General features: G+C 42.0%; 1 protein-coding gene across 1 annotated transcript in view; it reads right to left on the reverse strand.

Annotated features, from left to right (window-relative positions):
• CDHR5 (cadherin related family member 5) overlaps positions 1-10,688 on the reverse strand; it is a 54,561-nt gene that overhangs the window by 37,174 nt on the left and 6,699 nt on the right. Inside the window, 2 exon segments of the mRNA XM_042449952.1 lie at positions 753-845; positions 5,016-5,066. Coding sequence (XP_042305886.1) covers positions 753-845; positions 5,016-5,066 — 144 coding nt within the window.

A 10,688-nucleotide genomic window follows, 5' to 3' on the forward strand; every position in this document is an offset into this window, starting at 1 on the left:
TTCAGTGTTGGTCAAAGACTCTGGGAGCTTGAATGGCCTGAATGCCCTCTCAATGATGTTTTTAAACAGCTTGTAGCATTACTGCAAATGTGAAATATTTAGAAGGGATGCTATATATTTTGGCTAGTCACAAAGCCATGAGGGTAGAAATAAATTTGGCATCTTCTATAGTCCCCCTCCCAAAAAAATTAGTGTGTTCATTTGCATTCCAGCAGCATATGAATATAGTTATTATTTATTTACATGTTTGCAGCATTAATATAGGCTGCCCAATAACATTGCTCTCTGGAGAGCATGCAACACAGAACAAATACAATATTAAAATACAATAGCATCAAACAAGTCACTACATAAACATTTATAGCAAAGAGATGGATAAAAGCACTCTATATATATGCTGAAGAGGCTGACAAAGTGAACATATATGTGACAATAATTAATAGTTTTAAGATACAATGCATCTGTGCATTTCTTAACCCTCACTGATATTCAAAGGCTGCTGCTATTGTTTTGGAGTTAACTACCATTTGTTGTTAGGTTGTCCTATCTTTTCATTTAAACACCAGACTCCACTAACCTAGTGCCCATTGTCTGGCTGGGGATTAGAAGAGTTGTAGCCCAAAACATCAAGAAAATGGATTTAATTACTCTACATAAAATATTTTCTTCCATTTATGAGTCTGATGCCATCTGAAGCTTATTATTAAAACCTTTTGCTTTTATTATAGTGACATGGGAATAAATCAGTTTACCTCATTGACATTGACCGTGATGTTAGTTTCTTTAAAGACAGGAGGATTGTCATTCACATTGATAATTGTCACCACAACGATCAGACTATTTTCCTGGTAAAGCAGAATAAGGTTAGTAACTGATAAACAGTTCAAATGTTGAAAAGCAAGAATGAGATAGAATTGTATGAACCTGGTGGTATGATACATTGTTTTAAAATGATAACTGCACTGCAGCTCTTCTTGGCATCTAATATGAGCTGAGACTGCAAGACATAGTGCTCTAATGACGCAATGAGACACAAGGCTTTCAATATGCTATAGCCTGCCTTCATGACCAAAAGTCAGAGAAAGACCATGATATGGAGGGAGGAGGGCTTTAACCCCCACTGAGGTTCTCACAGGAATTTCTCTTTCCTCACTTTTCATAATAGAAAGAATCACAGAATCATAGAGTTGGAAGAGACTGCAATGGCTTTCCAGACCAACCCCTGCCATGCAGGAAATGTAAATCAAAGCATCCCCATTGGCAGATGGCCATCCAGCCTCTGTTTAAAGACCTCCAATGAAGGAGACTCCACTACACTCCAAGGGAGTTTGTTCCACTGTTGAACAGCCCTTACTGTCAGGAAGTTCTTCCTAATGTTGAGGTGGAATCTCTTTTCCTGTAGCTTGCAATCATTGCTCCGGGTCCTGTTCTTTGGGGCAGCAGAAAACAAGTTTGCTCCCTCCTCAGTATGACATCCCTTCAAATATTTAAACAGGGCTATCATATCACCTTTTAACTTTCTCTTCTCCAGGCTAAACATCCCCAGCTCCCTAAGTCTTTCCTCATAGGGCTTCATGGTTTCCAAACCCTTCACCATTTTAGTTGCCCTCTTTTGGACACACTCCAGTTTCTTCACATCCTTTTTAAATTGTGGAGCCCAGAACTGGACACAGTATTCCAGGTGGGGACTGACCAGAGCAGAATAGAGTGGAACTATTACTTCCTTTAATTTAGACACTACACTTCTATTTGATGCAGCCTAAAATTGCATTGGCCTTTTTAGCTGTCACATTGCACTGTTGACTCATGTTCAACCTGTGGTCTATTTGGACTCCTAGATCCCTTTCACATGTAGTCTAGTTCAGCCAGGTGTCCCCCAACCTATATCTGTGCATTTCATTTTTCCTCCCTAAGTGCAGTACCTTACATTTCTCCAAGTTGAATTTCATTTTGTTAGCTTTGGCCCAGCTTTCTAGTTTATTCAGGTCATTTTGAATTTTGATCCTGTCCTCTGGGATGTTAGCTACTCCTCCTAATTTGGTGTCATCTGCAAATTTAATAAGTATGCCCCCAATTCTGTCATCCAAGTCATTGATAAAGATGTTGAATATCACTGGGCCCAGGACAGAGCCCTGTGGGACCCCATTGGTCACTTCTCTCCAGGATGAAAAGGAGCCATTGTTGAGCACCCTTTGGGTTCAGCCAGTCAACCAGTTACAAATGCATGTAACAGTTACTTTGTCTAGCCCCCATTTTACAAGCTTGTTTGCAAGAATGTCATGGGAAACCTTGTCAAAGGCCTAACTGAAATCAAGATATACTATATCCACAGCATTCCCTTCATCTACCAAGCTGGTAATTTTATCAAAGAAAGAGATTAGATTTGTCTGGCATGACTTGTTTCTCTGAAACCCATGTTGATTTTTTGTGATTATGGAATTGCTTTCTAGATGTTTACAGACTCTCTGTTTAATGATCTGCTCTAGAATCTTTCCGGCTATTAATGTCAGACTAACTAGGCAATAATTGTTGGGATCCTCTTTTTTCCCTTTTTGAAGATGGGGGACAACGTTTGCCTTCCTCCAGTCTGCTGGGATTTCTCCTGTTCTCCAGGAGTTCTCAAAGATTATTGCCAATGGCTCTGATATTGCAGTTGCCAGTTCTTTTAATACCATTGGATGTAGTTCTTCTTCAGAAAGTGCCCATTGGCAGCAGTTCTGCAACTGGCAGAATAACTAGTTTTGTCATAAATATCTGCACAGTCTATAGACAAGGTTCTAGTTAGTGAGCATCCATCTACAAATGTTTTCTGGCCACTGAGTCACACTTGAGCAGTGTAAGGAAAAGATGGGCACTGGGAAAATGGGGGCTGAGATTCAAATGATACATTTATCCTGATTTTAACAAAGATTTCACTCCAAATGATGAAAGACATCTGTTTGTTGTAGCATGTATTTCCCCCCACATATGTATCTTCCATTTAGCATGCTTTATCTTGTGAATGATCATTGGGAGGGAAGCAAGTTGAAGAGAATACTGAAGGGTGACGTGATCACACTCTTTAAATACCTCAAGGGATGTCACAGAAAGGAAGGGCAACCTGTTCTCTGATGTCCCAGAGGGTAGGGCCAAGTCTAATGAGTGTTAATTTACAAGAGATTAGATTTTGATTGAACATTATAAGCAACTTCTTGGCAATAAGAGCAGTTTGGCAATAAAGCCAGTTGCTGAGAGAGGTGGTGGTGTCACCTTCTCTGGATATCTTCAGAAAGGGGTTAGACATCTACCTTCTGGAGATGCTTTAGATGGAGGTTCTGCATTCAGTAAGGGGTTGGACCCAATGGCCCATGAGACCCCTTCCAACTTTACAATTCTAGGATTCTTTCTAGGACTTAATTTGCAGAGGCACATATCTAAGAGGAAACCCTGTTGTGGGAAAGAAAATAGTTAATTGTAGCAAACAAGAATTCTTCTAACATCTAGACCAGGGGTTCCCAACCTGGGGGTTGCGACCCCTTTGGGGGTCGCTTGATCCTTTCTTGGGGGTTGCCAGGTTGGGATTCCCCCCTGTCTCCCCCTCCTCCCTTTTCCCCTGCAGGAGAAGGGGCTGGGGCCACCTCCTCCTCTTCCCTTCTCCCCACAGGTGCCATTAAAGGCACCCACAAGGAGAAGGGGCCGGGGCTGCTTCCTCCTTTTCCCTTCTCCTCGTGGGTGCCAACGAAGGCACCCATGAGGAGAAGGGGACGGGGACGGGGCTGCCTCCTCCTCTTCCCTTCTTCTCACGGGTACCAACGAAGGCACCCACGAGGAGAAGGGAACGGGGATGGGGCCACCTCCTCCTCCTCCGCTTCTCCCTGCGGGTGCCAGGCACCCGTGGGTAGAAGGGGACAAGGACAGGGCTGCAAGCCCCAGTGGCCTTTGCGGCCGGAAGTCCTGCCCCTTCTTCCACGGTGGCCTCCCTGATTGGTTGGGAGGCTGGGAAGGGGTAGGACATCCAGCTGCAAAGGCCGCTGGGGCTTGTAGCAGTTGAAAGTCCCGCCCTTTCCTCACTCCCAACCAGTGAGGGAGGTCACGAGTGGGACTTTCGCCCTCAATGGGGGGTCGCGGCCCAAGAAAGGTTGGGAACCGCTGATCTAGACAGATGTTACAAGAATTCTTATTTCCAGCAATTAACCATTTTTTCCTTCCTCAAGGGGATTTCCTCAGAGGTAAATGTCTAAGGAATTAGTGTGGCAGATTAAGACCATGTATACCTCCCACTGACCTGTCTTCTCTAGAGCAACTTCTCTGTGTTATTCTCTGCAGAGTATAGCACACTAACAGTCTTACAAAATAGTGTATTCAGTAAGGGAACATTTAAATCCTACCCATGAAAGACTGATGAAGACTCTTAATGTAGGTTATGTTTCTGGGAGCAGTTTGAAAGGGCCTGAACTGCAATTTTCACCTCCCATTCCAGACTGTAATTTAATGATCAGGGATATTCTAGCACTCTTCTCTTCCTATTAAATTATTTCACAGCCATCTTCCTATCAGCATTCTCTTGGGAGAGGCTGGGAAGAAGTATCAGAGGGAGCTTATAGAAGTGCATAAGTGCACTGGGATTTTTTCAAGGTGTATTGTCTTCCTCTACCTCCCTCTCTTCTTCCTCTTTATTCTTATGATTAGTAATAACTAATGCCTGCTTGCACACTAACTTTTAAGGAGTTGACAGATTAGAGATCAGATGTAATCAAGTATGTGATGCTCTTCAAAAGAGGAGAGGAGTTGTAAGTCATGTACATTTTAAATGACAACTCAAAATACCTATTTTATATTTGCCATGTAGAACAACACATTCCCTCCCCATATACATTTATGAGATTTTAGGAGCAATTCAGCCAGCAGCATAGTAGCCGTAGCACAAAACAATGAATCAGGACGGCCATTGTCAACACTGAAATGAAAAGTCTTCTTTTATGATGCTGCAACATATAAGAATACAAGGGAATTATTTGAAACACAGTACTACTCACCTCTATATCTCCACTCCAGCACTTTAATTCTACAATAAGTACTGTTGTATTCTGCATTGGAAACATAAGCCTTTATTTAAAGTATGTCTTTTTAACACAAATATGGTTCTCAAAACAAAACTTGTTTGCAGGCATTTGTTCCTCTAGTCTATTAGCACACCTTGCATACCCCATGCTATATTTGGCAACTCCATGTTTTCATATATCATAGCTGGAACCAGCATGTTTTAAGAAGTCACAATGACCCTTTGGAACACTAGTTGAAGTTCCCACGAGGAAGGACCAAAGACTCAAGGGCATGTGAATGATCCAGATAAAACTACAATCAAAGCTAAATGAGTATGATGACTACTTCCTCACCCCAGACTGTTCTGCATTTCTTCTTCACCAAGAGACAAAGGAGGTTTCATTGCACTGAAGCAGCCTACCCACTGTCATGTTTCAACCAGCCTTTCTATCCATTCACCCTGGGGTTGTCCTCATCCAGTCACTGTTTTTGTTACCTTGAAGTAAAAGCCATCAACCAGTCCAGAATTCCACTGTTAGTTCCTGGAAAGCCATCAAGTTTTGTTACCTTGCAATATATCACTCTCCCAGAGGTTAGTTTTCTGGTATAAATATTAGTTCCACAAAACCTAGCTTCTACGAATATAGTATGCATACAGTCAGTTCCCCATTTGTGCACCATATATGAACTGTGTCACACCTGGAGCCCAGTCTGAGCCACTTTCCACTTTCCATGGCCTACTCTTTGGAAAGGTAAATATTGCCCACTTTAAATCTCTTAAACTCCAGTATCCACTTTCCATATTTCCATTTTGGTTAGCTTTGAATGCTTGTCTGTGTGAAATGGTCCTGTGTGGGTGTGATTGTACTCTGAATTTTTCTCAATAAAACCCTCTTAATTCACCCAAACCTTCCTCAGTTATTACCTGTATAGACAGGTGCAAATGGTCCTAACGGTTACCCAGCCCCTTGCAAAGCTAACTTCCTCAACATTTAAAATAACATTGACAGATTTGGTGAGGACCCAGTCCCCCCACCTTTTCTTGGGTAACAGGGCATTTGCAGGGAGATCTTAGCATTTCATATCCATCCATCCCACAAATACCCTGCTAACTTACAGTCCCAGACATGGAAAATGAATGCTGCACTGCCATATTGAGGGAACACATCAGTGTTGCCAATTTCTGGGGAATTCCCTGGAATCCAAGGAAACTGATTAATTTCTTTCCGGGGATTTTGACTGAATATTACGGTAAATATTGGGGAATTCCAGGAATTTGAGATTTTGGTAAAACATTCCGGGAAATATCTACGAGGCTTGTTGGCAACACTGGAGCACATGTTCACTGGATGAGCACCCACAATGCATCCTCCCAGTATACATACATCTGCATTTTGAAAAGCGCACTGACATCCTGATTGCAAATGGAAGAACCGCATTGCTGTTATGGACAATTCATTCAATGTTTACATACCAGCTAAGATATAAAATAGCAGTATGTTCCATTTCTACATGTTTTCCATATACTGTACAGGATGGATCATTATAACTGAGAGGAGGATGTCTGGTTCTTCCCTCCCTTAGCAACAATAAAGAAAATAACTTAAAATGAGGGGTTCCACTATCTTTTTCTGGTTTTACAGTAGCCTCAGGGATCCCACAATTGGCCTAGAACCATATTTGGTTTATAGTTTTTTAAATATTGCATCAATTCACTGAACTTACAGTGCATGTGCACTCAGAAATAAAAACCATTAAGTTCAGTGCAATTTACTATGAAATAAATGTGTATAGGATAAGTTGTAATTTACTGAATGCAATAGGCATTACATCTGAGTAACCCTGTCCTGCAAAATGCCACTTTCTTCTCTGCAGCAGCTTCCTAGACTGCAAATAACAGGCTCAATTCTATGCAACAAGTTTCCTAGTTTTAAGTCTGTTCTCCAGTGACTAAAGATAACAGGGGAAGAAGGTAAGTCTTTCCTGGTTTATAGCACAGTTTAGTCTACCCCCCCACTCCCCACCTTACTGCACAAGGAGTCAAAGGTCTGGCACCAAGAGGCACTCCCCACAGCTCTGCCTATCATTATGAGGCTGTTGCTACACTGCAGAAATTATGCAGTTTGATACCACTTTAACTGTTGTAGCTCAATACTATAGATCTGTAGTTTGTGGCAGCACCAGAGCACTCTGACAGAAAATAATAAATAGTTCACAAAACTACAAATCCCAGAATTCCATAGTTAAAGTTGTGCCAAACTGGTTTATTTAATTCCAGTTAAAGTTGTGCGAAACTGCTTTATTTCAGCAGTGTGAATACACCCCATACATTATTTCCCCTGACATCATAGTAAGGTCATTATCACATGACTGAAATTAGAATTATAATCCAGTTCCATCCCGAACGCAATCATGCGTATTCATGTTATATATGCAAAAAGTTATCAGATGCATTCACTAGCACACACTCCGAAAGCAATCACGCATCAATCCACACTTAAGTAAATTTGGTGAACTAGGGAATTCACAAATCCTATTCCCAGGCTACTTCACATTCAATGCAATGTTGTTTGGTGTGATATGCATGTTTGCTGTGGCACTGGTATTCCCCCCCCCATCAATCCCCATGATCCTCCGTTTTGTTTTGGCTTCTGGGGCTCCTAAGTCTTCCCTGACAGCCAGGAGGAAAAGCAGCTGTTTATGACAGGAAAGAGTCATAAGGTACCCTGCCCAAAAGGGTGGCCTTGGGGCTTGCCCTGCTCCTGGCCCCTTGTGCCCCTCAGGGACCTTTCTGCCTCCCTCCCTCCCCTCTCCCTCCAGGGCCAGGGGGCTTCAAAAAGAGAGAAACCCCTCCCCTTTTTTTATTAGCCCCAAAGAGTTGTTCTTCTTCCTTCATTCCTTCTCCTTTGGGAGACAATAATAATAATAATAATAATAATAATAATAATAATAATAATAATAATAATAATTTGTTTTATTTATATACTGCTATTCCAAAGATCATAGCGGTGAACAGAAAGTAAGCTAATTAGCAAGTAAGCTAATTTGCCCCCAACAGTCTGGGTACTCATTTTAGCGACCTCGGAAGGATGCAAGCCTGAGTCGAACTTGGGCCCTTTTGCTGGTCTTGAACTTGCAAACTTGTGGTTTTGAGTAAATGGCTGCAGTACAGGCATTTAACCACTGCGCCACCATGATGATGGAATGGGGCAGCCTAGGAAATGGGGTCTGTTTTCCTCCCCTCAGGGGCATCGGTCTGGGCTCACAACCAACTCCAACTCCCAGAATTCCATACCCTTGAGCCACAAAGAGTTAAAGCGGTGCCACATTGGGTTGCCTGCTCTGGTTCCTGCATAGCTTCCCCTCCCCTTTCCCCTCTTCCGACTCATGGCGAGGCAGCACCATTGCCTTCAATGGGACTCCCAATGGGCCAGTTTAGAACCAGAGAGGACCCTGGCCCCCCACAACCTCACTACAGCAAGGCTCTCCCAAATGGGAGGGACTCCTTCTCTCCCCCCCATTGCCCCCATATCTGGAGACTTAAAGGCACAAACACAGTCTCACACACACCCACACCCACACACACAACCATTTAGAGACCCCCAACCCGCTTTTTGGGTTATCTGGGCAGGTTTATTCAGATGGAGTTTGCCATGCTGAGGAGGCTGAGAGAGTGTGACTTACACCAGGTCACCCAGTGGGATTCCATCCCTGCCTTCTAGAGTCATAGGCCAATGGTCAAACCAAGGTTGCTTTGGACTGGTTTTGAATTGGTGAATTGCCTAAATAACGTAAAATGATGAGTAATGAATGCACAAATAAAGTGCATTGCCTAAATAACATGAAATAAAGGGTTATGAATGACTAAATAGCGTGAATTGCCTAAATAACGTGAAATAATGAATGAACAAGTAATGTGAATTGCATAATAATGTGAAATAAAGGGAAATGAATGAACAAATAATGTGAAACAAGGCAAACCACGGGAAACGGAGGCAAGCCCTGCTGGAAGTGTAAAAAGGTCACAATCCGATTCTGCCCTCACTGTGCATGTGCAGGGATGCTAATTCGAACTCTAGACTACAAAAGGTACGTACTCATATGATAACTTCTTTTGCATTTGCACTACTTTGGCTTTGGGGTGGGTGCTGTGTTCTTCTGTGTGTTTGACAAACATTTGTGTAATAGCGTTCATTTTCGAATTGGCCCTACATTCTTTTTTTTTTGAAACTGAGAGACATTCCTCCCATGTGATATCATCCTAAGTAACAGAGACTGCCTTACTGAAATATTGACTGAAGATACATTGGCATTAACCCTGAGGTTTGATGGCATGGTGTACTGAACCAGCATTGACAAAGTTTGTGTAATAGTGAAAGTCATTATTAAATCTCGTAATGAAAAAAACGGACTTTTAATGTGCCAATGATCCTTGCAGTCACAGTATAAAAGGGGTGCTGGATGTACAGTAACTGACAATGTCTCCAGCAACAAAGTTGGACCCAAAGCAGCTAGATATTTATGCACAAATAAAGTGCATTGCCTATTTATGCACTTGGTCAGAGATACAGCAATCAAGTAGTTGTTCCCAGTATGCTTTATTATAAATATAAAGTTACATCATATTGTTAATGGAATATAACAGTAGATTTTTTGGTGTTTTTGGGGCTATGAGACTGTGTTCTAGAAGAGTTTATTCTTGACATTTCACCACCAACTGTGGCTGGCATCTCCAGAGAATGCTGGCATGGAAGAGAGTGGAGTATATATACTGTTGGTTGAGAGGAAGTGATTTACATGTTAATTTGTGTATTTTTCTGTTGTTGAATATCAAGGACTCAGGGGGTCTATTTAATTAATGATCCATTGTGTGCTGGGAAACCTCTCTCACCCTGAATGGTTTTCATTTGCATTTGCTGGGTCTTGATTTTGGTGATTTTCAGGACTGGTACCCACACCTTGTTTACTTTAAGGCTTTCTACTTTCTTGTTGAAGTTGTCTAGGTGTTTATGGGTTTCAGTGGTTTCCCTATGCATTCTGACCTGATAGTTCTTGGCATAGTGCAGAATTTCAGTGTTTTCAAACAGCACTTTATGCCCAGAATGGTTTATAACATGTTCTGCTATTGCTGATTTTCTGGCTGACCTAATCTGCAGTGTCTCTTATGTTCCTTGATTCGTGTAATATACAAAAAACTGAAACAAGGCCCGACCAACAAAATCACCAGGAAAATGAACACCTTGATCAAAAACTCCTCAATTCAGAGTTTATGCAAACCTGAGGCTCTCCTACCAAGACTGTATGGACTTCGAAAGATCTACAAGGATTCCATTCCACTCCCACCCAGAGTGAGTGCTATTTGATCTCCCACATTTGACTTGGCCAAGTTTCTGGCCACACAATTACAAACACATATAGGGCACCCCCCCCCCCACACACACACATTATATCAAGGACTCATCTAACGTCATAGAAAAAAATCAAAGAAAGAATGAACTCCTCTAGAACACAGCCTCATAGCCCCCAAAACCCACAAAAAACTATGGATGCTGGCCGTGAAAGCCTTCGACTTCACATTATTACATTAGATATTTTAATTTTCTGCTTATTAATCTTTTTTCTCCTCCATTTGTTTTAAGAAATTAAACTTGTTTGTGATTAAAGCC

Source organism: Sceloporus undulatus, chromosome 1 (assembly GCF_019175285.1).
Source record: "Sceloporus undulatus isolate JIND9_A2432 ecotype Alabama chromosome 1, SceUnd_v1.1, whole genome shotgun sequence".
NCBI classification, from domain to species: domain Eukaryota; kingdom Metazoa; phylum Chordata; class Lepidosauria; order Squamata; family Phrynosomatidae; genus Sceloporus; species Sceloporus undulatus.